At 40.7% G+C, this 24,811-nt stretch overlaps 1 protein-coding gene across 3 annotated transcripts in view; it reads left to right on the top strand.

The window, feature by feature from the left end:
- Nucleotides 1-648: 648 nt before the first annotated feature.
- Nucleotides 649-24,811, top strand: part of POLE2 (DNA polymerase epsilon 2, accessory subunit) — a 34,273-nt gene continuing 10,110 nt past the window's right edge. For all 3 annotated transcript variants that reach the window (XM_084980610.1, XM_003480468.5, XM_021101373.2), the window contains exons 1-11: nt 649-727; nt 4,402-4,502; nt 7,319-7,394; nt 10,360-10,437; nt 10,573-10,666; nt 15,117-15,191; nt 17,583-17,666; nt 18,781-18,837; nt 19,270-19,318; nt 19,928-20,000; nt 23,768-23,940. In XM_084980610.1, coding sequence (XP_084836736.1) covers nt 660-727; nt 4,402-4,502; nt 7,319-7,394; nt 10,360-10,437; nt 10,573-10,666; nt 15,117-15,191; nt 17,583-17,666; nt 18,781-18,837; nt 19,270-19,318; nt 19,928-20,000; nt 23,768-23,940 — 928 coding nt within the window. In that variant the 5' untranslated portion in view covers nt 649-659. The remainder of the gene's footprint in view (nt 728-4,401; nt 4,503-7,318; nt 7,395-10,359; nt 10,438-10,572; nt 10,667-15,116; nt 15,192-17,582; nt 17,667-18,780; nt 18,838-19,269; nt 19,319-19,927; nt 20,001-23,767; nt 23,941-24,811) is intronic.

The raw sequence follows: 24,811 nt of genomic DNA, 5'->3' as shown, positions 1-24,811 counted from the left end.
TACCACTTACTTACTAAATCTTTCATCTTGAACGAGCCATCCACCATCTTTGAGTCTCACATTCCCCACTGTAAAATGAGGATGTTGAAAAAATAGCACACAACTCATTCGGCTTTATGAACATGACATTAATTCATTTAAAGCGCTTATTGTAGTGCATGACGCATAGAAAGTCTGCAACTGCAATTAAAAGCGGGATGGGTGAAAATGATGGTGATGCGTAGCAACTTCGAGTGAATGTCGGGGAAAGCCCTGTGGTGACACAGAGTATTTCCAGGGCCTGTGTGAAGCAGAGAACGTAAGTGCACAAGAGCCCTGGGTCCGGGATGAGCCTGATCCGAGTCAAGGAAGGTGGAGGGCAGCGATGATAGAGCACTGATTAGCTCAATGAAGCATTTAATATAGGGGAAGTCCATTCCCAACCAGACACTAGGGAAGGAAGCTCTCGCTCGTCAGTTTCGAGCAACAAAGCACCGCAGGGACTTCTTCTCCTGCAGCCCAGACCCTGCGAAGCTTCAGCCAGCCTGCACGCGAAGCTGCCAAAATCTTCGCACTAAGGTCGGAGCAGCAGCTGTCGGGACCTGTGCGTCCGGGGCGGGGCCAGGGCGGAGCGCGCCCGGGAAGGGGCGGGGTTGCGGCCGTGGCGCCAAAACGCGAACATGGCGCCGGATCGGTTGCGGAGCCGGGCTCTCTCTGCCTTTAAGCTCCGCGGCTTGCTGCTCCGGGGGTAAGTCGGCAGGGCAGCTGGCGAGGCGAGAGGGGAGAGCCTGAGCCAGGAAGCCCGGCCAGGCGGCGTGGCAGCGGGATGCACCGCGCGCGGAGAGGGGGTTTGGCCTTAAAATGATAGAGACCCTTCAAGGGTTCTAAGAAGGGAAGAGGATCTGGCGATGCCTTAGGTTTCCCCAACGTTCATACGGAGTGAAAAGTTTCTCCCGAAAGAAATGAGGCTTTCCTGCACGTGTCAAGCAGCCGGAGAAGCAGTGATCGGTGCCGCAGCAGCGGTGCACCAGCAGGGTGCTTGGGCACCTCTCAGCCCCCTTTAGGGCTCCGCCAAATAGGAATCCTTAACCGTGCTGCTTCACCTAGTTACTGAGACAGCGAATGAGAGACCTGGGAAAGCCCATTGCATTTCGGTAGCTGTCAGGTTATACTGTAGCAATTGTGGGCTCTGCCAGCCTTCCTAATTTTGGATCGGGTATTATTCTTGAGAGAGAATTCCTGGAGAGTTAAGAAACGGGTAGGTTTGAAGCGTGTTTCTAGGTATCCTTGGCCTTTTTAAAAAAATTCTTTTAGAATTTCTCTGATAGGTTTCCTGACCATATCTGTGTTTTCTATTAGTTATAGAATGAACCCTCCCAAGGTATCAGGTTTTGATTGCTCTTGTGTGTGTAGCGGTTTTTTGGGTTGCTTTTGTAATGATGAGTTTTATGGGACTTTTAACCTTGCTTTTGGGTTAGTGGTGAACAAGGGTAAGAATCGATATGCTCTAGGAGAGAATAATGAATTTTGTTTAGTTGATCCCTGACATTTTGAAAATGTGAGCACTTGCTCAGTTAATTTTTCTTTCTTTTCACTTAGAATTTGACCTGATATTGAACTGTCATTCATTAGTTCAGTCAGAAAGAGACTGAAATCTATTAGCTGCGAAGTACTATTGGGGCAAGGGAGTAGGAATAAGACACAGCAGACCTTGGGGGCAGATAGTATGTTAATTGTCTATTGCTGCATAACTAATTACCCCCAAATTTAGAACTTTAAAATGTCATGAGTGACAGAACATTGTAAATCAACTATAATAAATTAATATAATAAAATAATTTAAAAATAAAATCTCGTGCGCTTATAGTCCTTCATTTTCCATGGGTCAGGAATTCAGGTGGGCTTAGCTAGGTCCTCAGCTTCAGAGTCTCATGTAAGGCTGCACGGTCAAGATGGGATCATCTCAGATGTCCGTTGGGCAGTTTGCTTCCAAGCTCATTCAGTGATTGGCAGGATTCAGTTCATCCAGGATTGTTGGACTGAGGGCTTCAGTCTTTGTGAGCTACTGGGCCTCCCCAGCATGGCATCTTACTTCATCAAAGCCAGCAAGAGAGTCAGCTATAAGTGGAAGTCAAATCTTTTGTAACCTAAGCAAGAAGGTGACATCTTGTCGCTTTAAATTTTTATTTTTAGAACTACAATACAGTAAACTATTCTATCATGTTTGCTATATTCTATTGTTAGAAGCAAGTCACTAGGTCCAGCCCACACTCATGGAAAGGTGATTGCACAAGGATATGAGTACTAGGTGGTATGGATTATTAAGGATCTTCTTAGAAGTCTATCTACTATAGATATCAAATAATTCATAATTACTTACTTTCAATCGTGAAAGGATCCGAGGAAGGGAAAGCTATGATAGTATATAGCCAGGTGTGTAAATAGTTCTAGAGTCAAGGAATACTTCATTAAAGAATGGTTTGAGCCAAGTGTTAAAGGATAAGCAGGACTTGTTGACTAGGTGAAGAATGGGGAGGGGGCGGTGGTGGTGAGGAATGACTGTATAAAGACCCTGAGGTAGGAGAGCACCGAGGCCAGAGACACTGGACAGGCCTAATGAGATTCTGTAGGGCCCAGATCCTATATTACTTTGGTCTGTCCTAAAAACTCTCCTAAGATTCACTCAATATGTGTGTGATTTTAGGGACTCAGGCATCAAATATTTATGGGCCACTTTCAGTGTGCTTAGCGCTCTGCCAAAGGATGACACAGTTCCATTTCTCAAGGAGCATCATCTATAATAAATTGGAGGGATGTGACACCCACATATGAAACAAGAAGCAACCCAAGATATAGGACAGTAAGATAATGTGAAGTGTAAAATTGTGTTCCGCAAATACACAATGGCGTGGATTTAGGTAATTGTTTAAGAAGACAGTGTTTGGGGTTCCCCTTGTGGTACAGCAGAAACAAATCCAACCAGTATCCATGAGGATGCACGTTTGATCCCTGGCCTCCTTCAATGGCTCAGGGATCTGACGTTGCCGTGAGCTGTGCTGTAGGTTGCAGACGAGGCTTAGATCCCTCGTTGCTGTGGCTATGGTGTAGGCTGGCAGCTGTAGCTCTGATTTGACCCCTAGTCCAGGAACTTCCGTGTGCCACAGTTGCAGCCCTAAAAAGACCAAAAAAAAAAAAAAAAAAAAAAAAGGCAGTGTTCAATCTGAGTATTATTGGAATTAAAATTAGAAGTTCATTTGATTTTTAAAAAGCTGGAGTTCCCGTCGTGGCACAGTGGTTAACGAATCCGACTAGGAACCATGAGGTTGCGGGTTCGGTCCCTGCCCTTGCTCAGTGGGTTGACGATCTGGCGTTGCCGTGAGCTGTGGTGTAGGTCACAGACGTGGCTCGGATCCCGCGTTGCTGTGGCTCTGGCATAGGCCGGCGGCTACAGCTCCGATTCAACCCCTAGCCTGGGAACTTCCATATGCCGCAGGAGCGGCCCCAGAAATAGCAAAAAGACAAAAAAAAAAAAAAAAAAGTTGCAGCTTTATTTACTTTGTGAGTGGGAGATGGGAGGGATTCATGTGATTTTGATGGGTATTATTACTTCTATGACTATATTCAAAGGTCAGAGTTTTTTCTAGCATCATTTTTTTTCTGATTTTACAATTGAAAACAAAAGTGAAATTACTAGAATTTAAGTAAATTCATTATCAAATTAATAAATATATATTTAAGTGCCTGTTATGTTCAGTACATTGAAGCCAAATGAGTTCTGCCTTAAATGTAATGTAAATGGTACAAGGCTAATGTGATGTAGCAGATCGAAGGTACCTATAAGTGAGATTTTTAGTGATTTCAGAAGGAAAGGGAGATTGCAATAGATAAGGCTGGTCGAGGGAGGCTTCTTAGAAGAAGCATGTGATGTGGGGTTTTAAGAACGGTTATATGGGCAGGGTATAGGAGGAAAATTTCATTCAGAAAGCACAAGCAGGAGTTCCCGTCGTGGCGCAGTGGTTAACGAATCCGACTAGGAACCATGGGGTTGCGGGTTCGGTCCTTGCCCTTGCTCAGTGGGTTAACGATCCGGCGTTGCCGTGAGCTGTGGTGTAGGTGGCAGATGTGGCTCGGATCCTGCGTTGCTGTGGCTCTGGCGTAGGCCGGTGGCTACAGCTCCGATTGGACCTGGGAACCTCCATATGCCGTGGGAGCGGCCCAAGAAATAGCAACAACAACAAAAAAGACAAAAGACAAAAAAAAAAAAAAAAGAAAGCACAGGCAAGGAGAGTACTACTTATAGGGAGGAGTGAGTGGACCTTAGTTTCAATCCCAGATTGATGAGTGTTTGCCAGATTTGGGCATAAAACCTTTAGCCTTAATTCCCAAAGATTTGCCTCACCTTTTCTTTCCCTCTCTTCTCAGTGAAGCTATTAAGTACCTCACAGGAGCTCTTCAATCTATCAATGAAGTAGAGCTTGAAGATGCACTGGAAAAGATCATTGATGCAGTTGAAAAGCAACCCTGTGAGTAACATTAAAATTTTTTTTAATGAAAGTATAGTTGATTTACAATGTTCTGCCATCTTCTGCTGTACAGCAAAGCAACCCAGCCATACATACACATACATTCTCTTTCTCGTATTGTCCTCCATCATGCTGCATCACAAGTGATTGGATATAGTTCCCTGTGAACATTTTCTGACAGCTCTTCAATTGATCATATAGTTCTGCATCCTCAGATTTATAGATTTAAGTAAAAGTTGAAGATTCAGTGTTTTAAGATGTCCCTGTGGTATAAGACATACCTCTGGTAGCCTTTGTTGCCAAGGGGTCACCTGCAGTTCTTTTGGAACCCAGAGACTTTTTTACAGTTCTTTCCTTTTGTGGATTCCCCTCTGATTCCTTTATGGTCATTTTTTTTTCCCTCTGCATGCCTATACTTTGTCTTACTTATGTTAGGTACTCTTCAGTGTGTGCAGGGGTGGGGGGTGGAAGAATGAGTGAGCAGGACTAACTTTCCCTTCTTGTTTCAGCCTTTCTTCAGGGATCGGTTTTTTTTGTTTTGTTTTGTTTTTTAATTACTCAAATGAATTTATCACATCTGTAGTTGTATAATGATCATAACAATCTGATTTCACAGGATTTCCATCCCACAGCCCAAGCACATCCCCCCACCCCCAAACTGTCTCCTCTGGAGACCATAAGTTTTTCAATGTCTGTGAGTCAGCATCTGTTCTGCAAAGAAGTTCAGTCTGTCCTTTTTTCAGATTCCACATGTCAGTGAAAGCATTTGATGTTGGTGTCCCATTGCATGGCTGACGTCACTTAGCATGATAGTTTCTAGGTCCATCCATGTTGCAAAAAATGCTGGTATTTCGTTCTTTTTAATGGTTGAGTAATATTCCATTGTGTATATGTACCACATCTTCTGGATCCACTCCTCTGTCAATGGACATTTAGGTTGTTTCCATGATTTGACTATTGCAAATAGTGCTGCAATGAACATCAGAGTACACGTGTCTTTGCGAGTCGTGGTTTTCTCTGGGTAGATACCCAGGAGTGGGATTGCTGGATTAAATGGTAGTTCTGTGTTTAGTTTTTTGAGGAATCTCCATACTGTTTTGCACAGTGGTTGCACCAATTTACAATAGGGATCGTTTTGTTAAATACTTAACCTTTTCCCAGAAGCATGGGCCCACAAAGGTGAATACTCTGAAGGAGAGAAGCGAGTGTGGCTTGCTCTTTTATGTTGTAAAGATGCACTTTCTTCAGTCAAACAGGAGGAAACATGTTTCACGATACAGGAGAAATTGCTCTTATATCTCATTTTCACTTCTCAAGGCAGAATTTTAAATATACCTTTGCTTTTAAAAGTTTGTTATAGTTGAAGATTTAGAAAATTCTTAAATTGGAGTTCCCATTGTTGTGCAGCAGAAACGAATTGGACTAGGAACCATGAGGTTGTGGGTTCAATCCCTGGCCTTGCTCAGTGGGTTAAGGATCTGGTGTTGCTGTGAGCTGTGGTGTAGGTCGCAGACACGGTTCAGATCTGGCATTGCTGTGGCTGTAGCCGGCAGCTGTAGCCTGGATTTGATTCCTAGCCTGGGAACCTCCATATGCTGCGAGTGCGGCCCTAAAAAAAAAAAAAGAAAAAGAAAAAAAAAGATTAAATTTAGAAAATTAGTATACATTAATAAGATGGTACATGGTATTCTCCCTGAGAACATACAAGTTGTTATGGGAACCCCATCTAGAATTGGGCTAGGTTTGTGTGGCTCTCTGCCCCTCCCAGCTATGTTCCTGAGTGGGTTATTCCACCTCTTGAAGTTGTACTTTCCCCATCTGTAAGACATGGGCGTATAAAATAATTTTTATTTTATTTTATTTTCCCACTGTACAGCAAGGGGATCAAGTTATCCTTACATGTATACATTACAATTACATTTTTTCCCCACCCTTTTTTATGTTGCAACATGAGTATCTAGACAAAGTTCTCAATGCTACTCAGCAGGATCTTGTAAATCTATTCTAAGTTGTGTCTGATAAGCCCAAGCTCCCATCCCTCCCACTCCCTCCCTGAAATGCAAATCAAAACTACCATGAGATACCACCTCACACCAGTCAGAATGGCCATCATTAATAAATCCACAAATAGCAAACGCTGGAGGGGCTGTGGAGAAAAGGGAACCTTCCTGCACTGTTGGTGGGAATGTAAACTGGTACAGCCACTATGGAGAACAGTTTGGAGATACCTTAGAAATCTATACGTAGAACTTCCATATGACCCCACAATCCCACTCTTGGGCCTATATCTGGACAAAACTCTACTTAAAAGAGACACATGCACCCTCATGTTCATTGCAGCACTATTCACAATAGCCAGGACATGAACGTAAGTCTTATAGGACATCTATCTAATAATGCTTGTAAAGAAATGAGCATAGTGCCAAGTGTTTACTAAGGGCTTAAAAAGTGGTGGCTGTTACTGGTATTATTCTTACTCTCATGCCTATTGACACATAGCAATTGCAATAAAAAGTTATACTAATGTAACCTTATGAAGCCTAGGAGCTTACAGAAGTGTTTATATACCTATATGGATATTATTAAACAATATTTAGAAAAGTAGGGCATTTAACTATGTATTAAGATATTATAAGCGTACTTGAGTGTGGAAATTTAAGGTAGTTACTGTACTAACCTAATATTTTTTCCTCCTAAAGCATGTATAATGAGAATCTTGGGGTTGGTGTTTGCAAATTACTTTTAGGAAAAAAGCTTTGTGTAGAAAAAACTTTTATGCCTGTTTTTAAAATTTGACTTTGAACTTCTCTTTTCAGTGTCATCAAACATGATCGAAAAATCTGTAGTGGAAGCAGCAGTCCAGGAATGCAGTCAGTCAGTAGATGAAACTATGTATGTCAAAATAATTAACTTTTTCCCTATGTTGGAAGGGTTACTGAGTGGTTATTTTAAGTTATTTTCTGAGGAAATAATCAGTGGTTATCATTACTGCAGTGGTTATTTCTTAGGGTTTCTTTTTTCTTTTTCTTTTTGTCTTTTTAGGACTGCACTCACGGCATATGGAAGTTCCCAGCCTAGGGGTCAAATCCAAGCTGCAGCTGCCCACCTACACCACAGCTACAGCAACTCAGGATCCAAGCCGCATCTGTGAACCACCCCACAGCTCACAGCAACTCGGGATGCCCAACCCACTGAGCGAGGCCAGGCATTGAACCCACATCCTCATGGATACTAGTCGGGTTCATTTTCACTGAGCCATAACAGGAACTCCCTATTTCTTAGTGATTCTTAAGTGATAGTTTGCATTACAAACCACATTATTAAATGACTCAGCTTTACTGTTTTTTTCCCAGGATTTGACATCTTGGTATGTTTGTACCATTAACAACTTTTGCCACTTACCCAGATAATCTGACATTTATATTCTACATGCTGTAGAAGAATTGAATTGATTATTCAGAAGTATAATTTATTTTTTTCCTTAGGGAAGTGCTAAGTCTGGAAAGTTTGGGAATTTATCGTGGGTCACATGGTCAGTGGCAAAGAAGAGTAGAAACTTCCTTTATGACTCTTTACTCTGTGTCATGCTCTTAGGACTTTGGAATTTATAGTTTTTCTGGGTTTTATTTCCCTGAGTGTACCTCTTTCCTTTCTTCCTTTGAATATGATATTTCTTTCCAAATTCACAGGGTTTAACTGAAAGGAAACATATGGGAAAATGGAGAGAGAATTTTTTGTTTTGTTTTGTTTTGTCTTTTTTTAGGGCCGCACCTGAGTCATACGGAAGTTGCAAGGCTAGGGGTTGAATCAGAGCTACAGCTGCTGGTCTACACCACAGCTGCAGCAACACCACATCTGAGCTGTGTCTTTGACCTACATCACAGCTCAGGGCAACGCCAAATCTTTAACCCATTGAGTGAGGCCAGGGATCGAACCCAAATCCTCATGGATACTAGTCAGATTCATTGCCACTGAGCCATGATGGGAATTCTGAGAGAGACAGTTTTAACTTGAACTGTTTTTCCCCTATTTGGGGCAGAGGAGTTAATTGAAAGGAGTTATTACTTATTTTGGTCAGTAGTTTTTAATCTTTTCCTGTCAGAACTTATTAGAGCTGCAGAAAAATACAGAAATTGAAGAATTTTCATTTTATCTTTGCCAGCTCATATTTTTAAGATACTAGAGTACAGGAGTTCCCTGGTGACTCAGCAGGTTAGGGATCTGGCATTGTTCCTGCCGTGGCATGGATTTGATGCCTGGCCTGGGAACATCCACATGCCTCGAGAGAGCCAAAAAAAAAAAAAAAAAAAAGATACTAGAGTACAGTGACATGCCCCTAAAGCTATGGATGGAAATTCAAAATAATTGTATTGAAGCCTGAGGATTATAATCCTAAAATAGGCATTAAAGTTACCTGCTGTTTCTGTCAACCTGTTGATATGCTAGAGTCAGCCAGTATAGAGGATAGATGGGGACTGACTGGTAAATGGTCTTTGTAACTCTAGTTGTCAGAAAGTCATTATATTATAGCACAAGGGAGAGGCTCTCATTTTTATCGATGGAGAAGTGTCAGGCTAAGTTAAATAACTTGCCAAAATTGATCCACTAGAAAATCATGGGGCTGTGCCGAGAATCAAGGCTTGCTTCAAGTCTGCTGGGTCTCTGCTACTCTATGCTAGGTGCTACCACCAGGCTAGCATGACATTTTTGGGACCATCTTCATTTTGGGAGATAAATAGATATAATGTTAGGGAAGGTTTTTTAGGTCGGAATATTTATGCAGTAGTGCTGTGAAATTTTTTTGTCCTTGTTGCTTTTGAGGGCCACACATGCAGCATATGGATGTTCCTAGGCTAGGGGTCAAATCAGAGCTGCAACTGCTGGCATACGCCACAGCCACGACAATGCTAGATCTGAGCCTCATCTTCGACCTACACCACAGCTCACAGCAACGCTGGATTGTTAACCCACTGAACAAGGCCAGGGATCGAACCCTCGTCCTCATGGATACTAGTTGGATTCATTACCACTGAGCTACACTGGGAACTCCTGTTGTGAATTTTTTTTAAAACCTCTTTCAAACATGGTTATGTTATTGACAGTGTCTAAGGATATTTTGTTGATTTTCCTTCTCCAACACTCTAAATGTTAAGGATATGGCCAGAATTCTAGGGGTTCTTTTTCTATTTTACATCATTTCCTGAGTCATCTATGTATAATATTTTGGATTAAAAGATGGTTGGAAATGAATCATATCCTTTAATAATATTGTAGCTCATAAAAGTAGTACATATTGTGAGAGATTTCTTTAATATGTGACTGTTTTGTACATAAATGTTCTTTTTCAACAGATGATATTCTTAATTAGAAATTAACTTAATTAGGAGTTCCCTTTGTGGCTCAGTGGTAACAAACCTAATACCCATGAGGATGTGGGTTTGATCCCTAGACTTGCTTAGTGGGTTAAGGATCTGGCCTTGCAGTGAGCTGTGATGTAGGTCACAGACATGGCTCGGATCCCACATTGCTGTGGCTGTGGCGTAGGCCGGCAGCTGCTGCTCTGATTCGACCCCTAGCCTGGGAACTTGCATATGCCGCAGGTGCGCCCTTAAAAATAAAGCAAAGAAAAAAAGAAGAAGTTAACTTGATTAATTTTTGTGTTTGCCTGAGTGTACTGGCAATGCATTCTTGTCTCTGAGAGGAAAATGCACAAGCTTAAAATTTTACCCCATGTTATTTTGACCCTATGTGAAATGTGTACATGACCTCCAAAAGGTATGTATGATATGAGATTATAATGCAAGTTTTCATATTATGTTTCAGTAAATCAGATCTGCTTCTGTGGGTTGTTTTTCAGAGAACATATTTTCAATATCATAGGAGCATTTGATATTCCACGCTTTGTGTACAATTCAGAAAGAAAAAAATTTCTTCCGTAAGTATGCCATCTGTTGATGTTAAGCCAATTGCAAATGTATTTTTTGGGGGAAGGTATATAGTTTCCTGTGTCATTTTTCACCTTTCCTTATGTATAATGATAACCATAAATAGGCATTCTTTTTTGTTCTAGGTTATTAATGACCAGCCATCCTGCACCAAATTTATTTGGGACAGCAAGAGATAAAGCAGAGCTGTTTCGTGAACGATACACCATTTTGCACCAGGTAAGTCAGAGGGGTAGAAAGATATGGTTTTGGCTTAGATAAGACTTAGAGATAATTAAAGGATGGAATTTTGTACTCTAAAGTTTCTCATTTAATAGACTGTTATTGGGTTCTCTCTGTTTGAGACCATATAGGGGTACAGAAATTTTAAAAATACTTTCTCTAACAATCATGATGATGACTAAAGTAGTAGCTAACATTTTTCTAACATGCTTTTGATATACCAGGCACTCTTTATCACTTTATAAACATTATTTACCTCATTTGATGCTATTATTCCCATTTAATAGATGAGGAAACTGAGACCTAGAGAAGTTTAGTCACTTGCCCAGAGATTACGTCTAGTAAGTAGAGACAGGATTTGAGGCCAGTCATTCTGACTCTGGAGCCCAGCCATTGCCTCTTACACTATACCACTTTTAAGCAACTTATGAAATTAAAGGAATGATGGAGTTCCCATTGTGGCTCAGTGGTAATGAACCCAGCTAGTATCCATGAGGACACAAGTTCAATCCCTGGCCCTGCTCAGTGGGTTAAGGATCCAGTGTTGCTATAAAGCTGTGGTGTAGGCCAGTAGCCACAGCTCCAATTCAACCGCTAGCCTGGGAACTTCTGTATGCCACAGGTGTGGCTCTAAAAAGACAAAAAAAAAGAAAAAAGAAAAAAAGAAAGAAATTAAAGACATTTGCACAAATAAAATATGAAGTAAAATTTTACATGTACTGTAGGAGAAATACAAACAGAATGCACTCGATAGAAAAATCAGAGAAGGCTTCATGGAAACAGTGGTATTTGACATGGGCCTTGATTTCTTTGATCTTGTGGAAATGGGGAAAATGTGAATGGTGTGAACAAAGACAGAACAAAAGGAAAAAGTAGAATCTGCACAGGATTTATGAGCAGTCAGTCCCTTGTGTGTGGAAGAGAAGGCTCGTGAAGAGGAGTAGGCAGGATAAGTTTGGAAAATCAGGTGGCAGCTAAAATGTGGGCTTGCCTTGGGTGCCACTCTTGGGAGTTGGGACTTTGTTCCCTTGATACAGGGAGCCTTAAGATACTAGAGCGATGCAGTCATATGGGTTTCTTGAGCACTTCCTTTCTCTGCAGATTGTGGGATGAAGTCAAGTATGTGAGAAGAGAAGACTTAGCAGGAGTCTGTGGTATTAGTCCTGGAGTAAATGAGAGCCCAAATGAAGGAAGGCAAGAGGAGTAGGCAGAGGGGACAGCCCTCAAGCAGTGGAAGCCATGATTCATGGTGACTGATTGGACATAAAAAAGAAGGCGGAGAGTGAAGACTCAAAGATAATTAAGGTTTTAAGCCTGAAAGAGTGGATGTGGAATAAAGGTCATATGTTAACAACCAGGAAAAAGAGAATGAGGAAGATGATGGCAGGTTCTGTTTCAAACATTTGAGTTCAGGTTGCCAGTAGGAGAGCAGGTGAAATGTACATCTGGGGCTACAGAAAGAGATCTGGGTAGAGAGAAGTTTAGGGGACGTCTGCCTGGAGTAACAGATGGGACTGCAGAAGTGAGACCCTGGAGTTCCCGTCGTGGTGCAGTGGAAACGAACCCAACTAGGAACCATGAGGTTGCGGGTTTGATCCCTGGCCTCGCTCAGTGGGTTAGGATCCAGCGTTGCTGTGATCTGTGGCGTAAGCTGGCAGCTGTAGCTCTGATTAGACCCCCTAGCCTGGGAACCTCCATATGTTCTGGGTATGGCCCTAAAAAGACAAAAGATAACAAAAAAAAAAAAGAAGAAGAAGTGAGACCCTGAGAGATGATAGAAAAGGGCAGAGGACAGGGCTTGGGGGCTAGGCCAGGGAGGTGTTACATGGTGGAGGCACAAGGTTTCTAGGAGAGGATGGTCATTAGGAATAAGACTGAAGGTTGGAGAAAAGGAGCACTGAAGAGGGCTATTCTCTCCTGCCTCCATTGCCTCCATAATGTTGCCAGATTAATCTTCCCGAAGTTTAGCTCTGATCATGTCCTGATTTTGCTCAGAGGTTTTTCAAAGATGTTTAGTGCCTATTGGATTACATAAACTGTTCTTAATATCTGAGATCTTCTGTCACACATTTTTGATCTAGTCTCTAAGCCAAAACTGAGACATGGAGTTATTGTTTCTGTTTCTTCCACATCTTCTGTAACTTTGTTTATTCTCTTCACCTTTTGGACTGCTCTTCCCTCTTATCCCCAACTGTGAAAACCCTCCTAATTCTGGAAGGCCTTCTCAGATTCCTCTTGTTTTCCAGAGCCCTTCCTTATCTCCATTTAGACTAGATCTCTTCCTGCTTTCAACCCAGGGACTACTCAGTGTGTGCCTATGTCCCTTACAGCGTTTGCCCTGCTTGGCATTCAGGGTGCTCATCCCTGTTGTCAGACTGCCCTCCTCTTGTTTATTTCCTCTGCCACATTCAGTGCAGTGATTTCCACAGAGAAGATGCTCAGTAAACACACCACATGTCTTTTTCCTTTCTTTTTTAAAATTATGTTAGGAATTCCCGTCGTGGCTAACAATCCCAACTTGTATCCATGAGGATGAGGGTTCAATCCCTGGCCTTGCTCAGTGGGTTAAGGTATAGGTCACAGATGCAGCTTGGGTCCTGTGTTGCTTTGGCTGTGGTGTAGGCCGGCATCTACAGCTCCGATTAGACCCCTAGCCTGGGAACCTCCATATACCGCAAGTACAGCCCTAAATAGACAAATGACCAAAAAAATAAAACAAAATAAAATTATGTTAAAGCCTATGACATTATGTTGGGTTTGTCATTTAACCCTCCAAGCCTCATTAGAAGGGTTGAATTTTAGTCCATTCATATTTTTATTGCAGTTATCTTCCTGAAAGCAAATCTGATTTTATCATTATCCTGTTTTAAATTCATTATTTTTCATTGTCTAGAAGATAAACTTCTGGGCTTCGCAAATAAAGCCTATATTGTTGGGGCTCTTTTGAGTTTTACAAAAACTCAAACTGGCTGAAAGAGTAAAAGGAACTTCTTGACTTGTGGAGAAGTCTAGAGGTCCATCTGTGTCACACATGGCTGGATCCAGGTGCTCACACAGTGTCATGAGGTGTCTACCTCTTTCCATCTCACAGCAATTGAAAAAAATTTACTTTACTTTCAAGAAAGTTCTCTCTATGAAGTGACAAAAATGGCCACAAGTAGCCTTAGTAACTGTTAGAAGAAGAGTTCTTCTTGTCCAGTAGTTACAGCAGCTATCTCGTACTGGCCCAGCATCAGGCACTTGCTCAACTCTGAGCCAACCACTGGCCAAGGGAATGGAGAACTTTGATTGGCTAGGCCCTGGTGGTCTCTCTGTGGAAGGGGAGAGGCACTTGTACTACCTAAACTGGGTGGACCACAGTCAGAGAGGGATGGTTTCCTACTTAGAGGCTCTAGCCAATGACTTGCATGGTCTGATGTTCTGCCCTGTGTACCTCATGGTACAACTGTACTAAACCTCATATCACTTCCTAAATACTCCTTTACTTTTATAACTCTTTCTTGTCACATATTCCTTCCTCTTCCTGAAATGTCTTGTCTCAGCCTCTCAGCTTCCTTTTGTGTATGTGTGTGTGTGTGTGTGTGTGTTTTAGGGCCTCAGGTGTGGCATATGGAGCTTCCCAGGCTAGGGGTCGGATTGGACCTATAGCTCATCCCAACGGGGGAATCCTTAACCCACTGAGTGAGGCCAGGGATCAAACCCGCACCCTCATGGATCTTAGTTGCATTTGGTAACCCACTGAGCCACAATGGGAATTCTTCTCAGCCTCCATTTGTCTCTTACCAGCAAAGTCTGTTTTTAGGATCTCCTTAAATGGTCCCTTCTGCTCAGGGTCCTTTGTGGTATTGTGACCTGTTGACTCGCCTCTCTCACTGACCCCTGTGCTCTGAGGATGAAAACTTGATTTTTTTTTTTTTTTCTCTTTTTGCCTTTTCTAAGGCCGCTCCCACAGCATATGGAGGTTCCCAGGCTAGGGGTCTATCAGAGCCATAGTCGCCGGCCTACACCAGAGCCACAACAATGGGGGATCTGAGCCACATCTGCAGCCTACACCACAGCTCACGGCAATGCCAGATCCTTAACCCACTGAGCAAGGCCAGGGATCCAACCCGCAACCTCATGGTTCCTAGTCGGATTCGTTAACCACTGAGCCACGACGGGAACTCCAATGATAGCTTGATTTGTTGCCATCATAGCCTCAGCCCAGAGCATATTACTGCTAGGTACACAATAGACCTTTTTTTTAAGTCTTAAAATAATTGTTTTTATTTTTAAAGTTATATATCTATGTATTTATACATTTAAATTATGTGGGTTTTCAAATTTATTGAGAGTTGGTAATAGTAACATTACTTTAAGGACAGTGCTTTGTCAGGGTACTTTTTAAATGAATCTTAGTTTTAAATATTTGTCTCAGTAATTCATGTGTATCTTTCTTTTTTTCTAGAGGACCCACAGACATGAATTATTTACTCCTCCAGTGATAGGTTCTCACCCTGATGAAAGTGGAAGCAAATTTCAGGTTAGGTCATTATCCTAATTATTTAGGGGGTGTAAGTATACAAGTTAATATTTATTGCTTAATCCTAATTTGTTGAATTTTAAATGAAAATGAACCACTCATAACTGTTTAACTAGCTAACTGACCTATGCATGCCCACTGCTGGTAAAGTCCATGCCTTTTCTCCTGGGTCCTGCAAATCTCTGGTAGAAGCAACTACCGCCTTCTTTGAGGCAGGTTCTGAGACTCTGGTAGCACCAGAAAGTCTCTGGCCACCAAGACAGCTCCCTAGTCCTCCTGGTCTATTTGCTGGATAATACACAGGCTTTCTGACCAACCCTCAACATTACTCTTCCTGCCCTCACTCACACTCTAAAATCCTGGTCCGTGCCCTGCCCAGCCCTCTAGTGACCACCACACACTTGTTCAGCTAAGATATGGTATATCAGCTGGAATGAAAATTTTACTGAAAGTACACACGAAATATGTGTGGAATGCATGAGAGCTCACAGACAGGCCACAGGCTCGTCTGGGGAGAGGGAGCATGTTTTCTGCTATGTATGCTCCTTCCACTGCTCTACTTCAGAAAGCAAACAGCACTGTCAGTTTTGTTCCTACAGCACACCTAGGCACCGTCACCTAGTCACCGTCAGTCCATCTGTGGCTTTGTTCCCCCCAGCACATAGCCCCCTGCCGGGGGATAACCTTTAGCTCCTTCTGGCTAGCCCCACCATTTCTGTGAGGTTCCAAATAGCTTCTGAAGAGCATCAGTTCATTCACTTCTCAACCATGTCAGATCAGAATTCACAATAAAAAGTCTGGTAGATACTAAAACAATAATAATTTCATGCTTAAATTAATGTTTGATGGCAGAACCATAAGGAGAAAATGTTTATAGATTTGATTATTTCTGCTTTTAACTTTTTTTTCCTTTAGCCACACCCCTGGCATATGGAAGTTTCTGGGCCAGAGGTTGAATCTGAGCTGCAGCTTTGACCTTTGACATATGCCACAGCTGTGTGGCAACTCTGGATCCTTAATGCACTGTGCTGCAGCAGGGACTCCTCTGCTTTTAACTTTTGTTGGAGAAAAAACTGTATTAAGTTTGGAAATTGATGTTATTTATATTTCTTTACCAAAGATGGTCTATGTGTTTTCTTATTTGTATTAGGTTTCCTATGGCAACTCAGATATCCCCAGCCTAGAATTATTATTTCACTTCTCCTTTTTGCCACAGTAACTTTAAGGTTTAGCTTAATTATTTATTGTTGTTGTTACCTTTCTAGGCTGTTTAATTGGTTTTTGGGGTTTTTTTTTTTTTTTTTGGTTTTTAGGGCCACACTTGGGGCATATGGAAGTTCTCAGGCTAGGGGTCGAATTGGAGCTGTAGCTGCCAGCCTATACCTCAGCCACAGCAATATAGGATCCAAGCCTCATCTGTGACCTACACCAGATCCTTATCCCACTGAGCAAGGCCAGGGATTAAACCCGAGTCTTCATGGATGCTAGTTGGGTTCATTACTGCTAAGCCACGATGGGAACTCCTATATTCTTTTTTTATATTTTAAAGATAAATAAACTTATCATTATTCAAAATAATATGGTATGAAACATCAGTCATTGGTAAGGGCCTATGTTTATACGGTGTGTTTTTTGTTTTTGTTTTTTTGCTTTTTTTTTTTTTTTCTTTTGTCTTTTTTTTTTTGCTATTTCTTTGGGCCGTTCCCACGGCATATGGAGGTTCCCGGGCTAGGGGCTGAATCGGAGCTGTAGTCAGCAGCTGATGCCAGAGACACAGCAACGCGGGATCGAGCCGCGTCTGCAACCTACACCACATCTCATGGCAACGCCGGATCGTTAACCCACTGAGCAAGGGCAGGGACCAAACCTGAAACCTCATGGTTCCTAGTCGGATTCGTTAACCACTGCGCCACGACTGGAACTCCTGTTTTTTTGCTTTTTATGGCTGCATCCAAGGCACATGGAGGTTCCCAGGTTAGGGGCTGAATCAGAGCTGCAGCTGCTGGCATATACCATAGCCACAAACACCAGATCTGAGCCTTGTCTGTGATCTGCACCATAGCTCATGGCAACGCTGGATCCTTAACCCATTGAGCAAGGCCAGGGATCAAATCTGCGTCCTCATGGATACAAGTCAGATTCCTTTCCACTGAGCCACAATGGAAACTCCTATATGGTATTTCTTGAGGCATAATTTTACCAAGCATTATCAGTTGGTATTTTAACTTTTTGTAGGATAAAATTACATTTTCTAAGTTTTGTTTGATTTTCTACTGTAAAACAGGTGTAAATTTTGAAAGGTATACTCAAAATTTACTTATTTATAAAAAGATTAGTTTCTTAATAGAATATATTTTCAGTTTTTAAGAATTTATTTCATTTTATTTTTAGCTTAAAACAGTAGAAACTCTACTGGGCAGTACCAGCAAAATTGGAGATGTGATTGTTCTTGGAATGATAACCCAGTTAAAAGAGGTATGTGAACCTGATAAACATCCAAATTTTATTTTCTGCCTTCAGACTGATGAAATGTCAGTTACATATAGCATTTCTACGGAGGGCACAGGAATGTATTCTTCACTGAAAGCACCTACTCCAGTCACCAAGTAACCTTTTAATTTGTGTTCGGTTTCCTGAGTAGACATCAGGAAGGAGTGTCTTGTACAAGCCACCAGTTTGCATCACCTGAAATTAGTCCCCCACTGACCTCTGGTTGAACTGACTGTACTGAACAAACAGCTGCAGACCACATCCTGGTCCCTGGGAGATGCTGTTGGCTCTCTTAGGTGAAGGCACCTGGTGAGGCCCTTCTTATGGCAGCAAGCGTCTCTCCTGCCATCTCTTGATGGGCAGTGGTCATTGTTCAGGTACCTGTGAGGAGTCTGAATCTCAATTAAGTGATGACTTTGTGATCACCAGACTAGTAAATGGAAAAGCCTCGACTAGAATTACTGTTTTGTTTTTGATTTTTTTAATTTAATTGGTGTATAGTTGACTTATAGTGCTGTGTTAGTTTCAGGTGTACAGCAAAGTGAATCAGTTATATATACACATATACATGTATCCATTCTTTTTCAGATTCTTTCCCCATATAGACTATTACAGAATATTGAGTAGAGCTCCCTGTGCTAGACAGTCAGTCCTTGTTAGTCATCTATTTTATATATAGTAGTATGTGTATGTTAATCCCAACCTCCTCATTTTTCCCTTCCCCTACATTTCCCCTTTGGTAACCATAAGTTTGATGTTGAAAGCTTTGAGTCCGTTTCTATTTTGTAAATAAGTTCTTTTCTTTCATATCATTTAAAAAATTAGAATGTACATATAAGTGATATCATGTGGTATCTGTCTTTCTCTGTCTGACTTCAGTTCACTTAGTGTGAGAATTTCTAAGTCCACTCATGTTACTGCATGTGGCATTATTTCATTCTTCTTTATGGCTGTGTAATATAGGAATTACTGGTTTTTTAAAAAATCCACTATACTCTCTTATTATATTTCTGTTGTCAAAATTATCAGTGTTTTAACTATTTTGTCATAGTATTCATTTTTACATAAATGTGGACATATTTCTTTTACTTTTCTTTAGGGAAAATTTTTCCTGGAAGATCCTACAGGAACAGTACCACTGGATCTTAGTAAAGCCATATCCTTCACTTTTACTTTTTAAAATCTATGTTGGCGAAATTGATTATGCATCATTGTCAAATTTACCTATTTGGATTCTCAGTGGAACTTTGATATGGTGGTGTAGGAATTGAGAGATATAATTCTAAACAGATAGCAAAAAAAAAAACCCCAACCCTTTAATTTCCCCTTATTTGGAGAATCCAGAGAAATCACTGAGAAAGTTTATAACACACTAAGAATGATCTATACTCTCAGTACCAGGCTGCATCTTAGAATCAGTCATGGGGACATTTAAACCTAAAATTCTTCAAGCTATGATCTATTCACAGTTTTAGATATGCAGTCTTCGAGTTTATTATTTGGAAGTTCTACTGAGCCCAAAATGTGTATTGACTTTCTCACCACCTCAGGTGTAGAAATGAGATTATTTTCCTTAATTGTTGTGTACCAGTTCCATAGTGGTTTATACACAGAGTCATGTTTTGTCTTAGCAGAGGGTAAGTCAGGATACTTTTTTCCTTGTCCTCCTCATTCTATAGTAAAATCCTTTCTACATTGGTTGAAGTATGTTAATATGATGTAATTTGGGCAAACACTGATTATGAGAGCTTACTTGACAATATTAATTAACTCTCAGACGGGGTTTCTTTTCGGGGTAATAAAAATATTCTGAAATTAGTGGTAATGGTTGTACAATTTGTGAGAACCACTGAAATATACACTTTTAAAGGCTTGTATGATACATGAATTATATCTCACTGAAGTTGGGGAAGAAAGATTTTACATAGGGTCATACAGTGAAAATTTCCTAATCTGTGTACTTTGTCTCTCTGTACTCTTAGTGTGTCTTGTGAAATAAAAAAGGGAAGAGTTTTACTTCTTAACCTATTACTATTTCATGAAAAACATTTTTTTTTTTTAATAGAACTGACACTGTCTTTGAATCTGAAGTTGTTATGTAGCGCAATAGGATTGGCAAATTCTGTAGTTTGCTGACAGGGGATGGGATGATGGCCTAGCATTACTGCTTTGTGTTCCTTAGTTTTGTCCTTTCCAATGAGGAGAATTAGATAAATGAAAGTGATTTGTTACTTATCTTTTTTCAGGTTGGTTTGAGGATCAGATATTTCACGTCAATGCCTTTGGATTTCCACCTACTGAACCCTCAAGTACTACTAGGTATAAAAATGTTTGACCTGAACTCTAGAAATTTTGTAGTACTGGCAATAATGAGTGTATGATAGTATATCATAATCTCAGTTATTACAAAGCCTCAGGCTTTGTGTCAGAAGGGGAAAAGCAATGGAAAATGAGAAAAGACTGAGCTTTATATGTAACTGAAAACTAGCAGGTTGACTCCAGATTTCCTGCAGTAGAATCTCTGTACTTTGGCTTTAACTGGGAAAGGTTTCCAATCTATTGGTCTTATTAATCTATAGGGTTGATGAGAAGTTCAGCTGAGATAAGATATAGGAAAACACTTCGAAGATTATAATTCCCATGTTAATATGAAGTTGTCATTTTTATATTTTACTGAGTGAGAGTTATAAGAGGCAGATTATATACCTCTTTTAATGTAAGTGAAATCATTATAATATTAGAGCTGTTCCAAAAGGGCCTTCTTTGAGAGGAATGAGTTCCCTGTCACATTCAAGGTATTTGAGCAGAGGCCAAGTTTGGTGTAGAAGTTGTAGCTGGTGGCCTGTGCATTGAAGGTAGTCTACAGACCTTTTTCTTTTCCCCTGTGAGCTGTTAGAACACATTTTGAATTAGTTTCTAATAGTTAAAAATTAGGATATTTCTCATAAAAGTCTAGATTTCTGTGTTTTCTTGAACAGTCAGAGCTGGTAATACCTCACATCTGAATTCTCCCCTCGAACAACTATACTGGAGTAATTGCCCACTTTGGGCAAGGTATGTGTGTGCACCCTCGCTCACACATAGTCAGCTTCAGCTAGCTTCTGTTCTCATCTTTGGAATTCCCTTCCTTGATATCTGGGGGAATTAAAGTAGTTGCCTTCTGATCTTGAGATTCCATGATGATTGGTGGTGATTTCAAGAAGTATAACGATTAAGATTTTAGTCCCAGTGTGCTTGTAGCAGTTCAGGTGCCAAGGCCACGTCTGCTGGCTGGGAGTCATTAGCAGGCAACCTTTGCCATGCACTTTCTTCCTATTGAAGGAATCCAGGGGGAAGTGCTGGTCATGCCACAGAGAATACAAGCCTTATCAAGCTAGGTCACTTTTTTTTTTTTTTTTTTTTACTCTGCACCCATAGCATATCGAAGTTTCTGGACCAGGGATCAAATCTGAGTCACAGCTGCAACTCATACCCAAGTTGTGGCAATGCCAGGTCCTTAACCTGCTATGCCACAGTGGGAGCTCCAAGCCAGCTCACTTTAAGTGAATGCTTTTTAGTGCTAGTTTGTGGCTAGGTTTATAACATGGTAGGGTTTTTTGTTTGTTTGTTTTGACTATATTTAAAGCATAATTGCTGTTGTCTTGGTGTTTTAGTTTCCTACAAGTCTCAAAATTACTACATTGGAAAATGAGAGTTTTTTTTTTTTAATATTTTATTTTATTTTATTTATTTATTTTTTGTCTTTTTGCTGTTTCTTGGGCCGCTCCCGTGGCATATGGAGGTTTCCAGGCTAGGGGTCCAATCGGAGCCGTAGCCACTGGCCTACACCAGAGCCACAGCAACGCGGGATCCGAGCCACATCTGCAACCTACACCACAGCTCACGGCAACGCTGGATCGTTAACCCACTGAGCAAGGACAGGGACCGAACCCGCAACCTCATGGTTCCTAGTCGGATTCGTTAACCACTGCGCCACGACGAGAACTCCGAAAATGAGAGGTTTAATTGAGGAAGCTGGTCACGTGTATTACCATTCGTTTCAATTTAGCCAAGAGACCATCTTTGTAATGTCTCAATCTTGCATTTTAAATCGTCCCATCTTCTCTAAATTAAACTGTATTTTGTGTGTTTAGTATACTCGTGGACTGGTATGAGGTGTCATAAAGTACACTGTAGTAAAATAATTATTTTATTCCTGTTAGGATTATAAATTACTTTTCTCTTAAAGTACCTCCAAAGTAAAATTCAGAGGCCTGTATTCTGGTGGCAGTCAGTGGATTCAACAATAGATATTTTGGGAGTTCCCATTGTAGCTCAGTGGAAACGAATCCAACTAGTATCCATGAAGTTGTGGATTCAATCCCCGGCCTCCTTCAGGAGGCTAAGGATCTGGCATTGCCGTGAGCTGTGGTGTAGGTTGCAGATGCGACTTGGAGCTGGCATTGCTGTGGCTGTGGCCTAGGGGGCCGACTCGACCCCTAGCCTGGGAGCTTCCATATGCCGAAGGTGCAGTCCTAAAGAGCAAAAAACAAAACAAAACAAAACAAAAATAGATGTTTCATTGAGTTCTTTTTATGTATAAAATGCTGTTTTAGGGATAAATGAATATAGATAGATCTACCGCATGGCCCCATCCCAAAAGGATTTACACTGACCTAATACCGTCCCGCCACTGCCTAGTCTACCACAGAATTTTTTTAGGATACAGATTTCATTGCCATGTTGCTGTCTTTTTCTGGTACAGGGCATGTGACTTGTATTTTCTGAGCCCAGTGTGTTGTTCGAGTTCCCAGAATTCCTTAAAGTATTTCATGGGAAAATAGATACTGTCAGGCCTTCCTCTTGCTCCTGTCTTTGCACATTATATTCCACAAACCAAGGATGGAAGATGTTAGTGAGGCTTTTTTGAATTTAATTTCTTAAGAGTCAGTTCACTACATATTTCTTTCTTTGACATAGTTTATGTTTGGGTATCATCTTATTTCATTCCTCTGATACCTATAGGATTGTAATCTTATACTGATACCTGTTATGGGCATGGCCTCAGGCAAATGACTTATTACTTCTGAACCTGAACCTTGTTTTGTCTTTTGTAAAATAGAGAAAATATAATTTACTAAGATGGAGGTTATTTTTTTTTAAGGATTTAAAACTATAATCTATCTGATATATGTACACATTCTCCCTAAGAGCAAGGATTCAGTACTCCCTAATGCAGTATTTGCAGTGACTATAGACTATAATTACAGTGAATAACAAGAATCAACTCTAACAAAATACACATATATATATAGAGAAAGGTTTTTATGCATGAACACATAGGTCTATATCTATTCCCTTTTTAAGGGCACCAAAAAATGGGCACATACTGTACAGTGGTTTGTAACCTGCTTCTTCAGTTAATAATATGCAGTCAAACATTTTCTTTTACCATGAAATATTTTTATTACGTGATTTGTGACATTCAGCAAATATATTTTGAGCACATACTACAGGGAACTGTAGGATGGCCGCCGAGGAAGGGTGGGTGGCCAGAGCAATAGAGGCTGTGTGTACAAAATATTACCCCAATTTCCTCCTGATACCTTTCTTGGGAAGCGTTAGGGTTCCTTCCAGATTTTCACAATTCTGGGATGTAGATTAGTCTTATAGTCTTAATTTCTTAGAACAGATTTCTCAAAGTAGAATTGCTTGGCCAAATGGCTAGCACTTTTTTTTTTTTTTTTTTTGAGGCTTTTACTAGTTATTCAATTCCAATTAATTACCTATTTTTCCTACTTTCAACTAAATAGAAATAGAATTTATTCTAATATTTGCTTTAGGTAAGTTTTAAAAGGTATAGATATAGTTTGCTTATCTTAAACACTTTATTTACTGCTTCAGTATTGCTTCATTTCTCATTTCAGTTAATTTAAATGATAAACTTCTTTTTTAAGTGCTACAAATAATACAGTTTCTTGGTACAGTTTTCACTGATTGGAAAATAACCTCATTAGATAGAAAGAAGCTAAATTTGTAGAATTATCAGAAAAATATCTCCTACAGAATATAGGATAGAAGATAATTATTGTGTTGTAATTACCTAGGGCATACTATGGAAATATTAATTTTTTTGGAGGGCCTTCTAATACATCTGTGAAGACTTCTGCAAAACTAAAACAACTAGAGGATGAAAATAAAGATGCCATGTTTGTGTTTATATCGGACGTTTGGTTGGACCAAGTAGAAGTATTAGAAAAACTTCATACAATGTTTTCTGGTAGGTGTCATTTTTTTCTATTCTCTTTGAACTCTTATGAGACTTCATGTCTTAAAACTAAATTCTTTTTTAAAAAATGTCTTTTTGACTAGTCTATTTACTTATTTATTTTTTTTTATTTTTATTTTTTTTTGTCTTTTTGCCTTTTCTAGGGCCACTCCCATGCATATGGAGGTTCCCAGGCCAGGGATCTGATCTGAGCTATAGCCACCGGCCTACGCCAGAGTCACAGCAACTTGGGATCTGAGCCGAGTCTGCGACCTACACCACAGCTCAGGGCAACACCGGATCCTTAACCCACTGAGCAAGGCCAGGGATTGAACCCACAACGTCATGGTTCCTAGTCGGATTTGTTAACCACTGCGCCATGACAGGAACTCCCTTATTTATTTATTTATGTCATTTTAGGGCTGCACCTGTGGCATATGGAGGTTCCCAGGGTAGGGTTCTAATCGGAGCTGTAGCTGCTAGCCTACACACAGCCACAGCCACAGCAAGACCAGATCCAAGTTGTGTCTGCAACCTACACCACAGTTCATGGCAATGCTGGATCCTTAACCCACTGAGCAAGGCCAGGGATCTAACCTACGTCCTCATGGATGCTAATCAGATTCGTTTCTGCTGAGCTACGACGGGAGCTCCCAGTAGTCTGTTTTTTAAAAAAACATTAATTCAGCAGTAAATATTTTAAATGAATTCATCTTAAAGAATTATATTTTTACATTTGAAAAATAGCTATGTATGTGTCTTTATGTGTGTATGTATTCATTATAAATAAGAATTAGTCCTGGATTCCTGTTGTGGCTCAGTGGGTTAAGGACCTGATGTTGTCCCTGTAAGGATGTGAGTTTGATCCCTGACCTCACTCAGT

The sequence above is a fragment of the Sus scrofa genome, chromosome 1 (assembly GCF_054392235.1).
Source record: "Sus scrofa isolate SSC_HxYL_T2T_F1_AM1 chromosome 1, Sscrofa_HxYL_maternal_Yorkshire_Landrace_v2.0, whole genome shotgun sequence".
Lineage (NCBI taxonomy): Eukaryota > Metazoa > Chordata > Mammalia > Artiodactyla > Suidae > Sus > Sus scrofa.
This window is presented reverse-complemented; position numbering and strand designations above follow the sequence as displayed.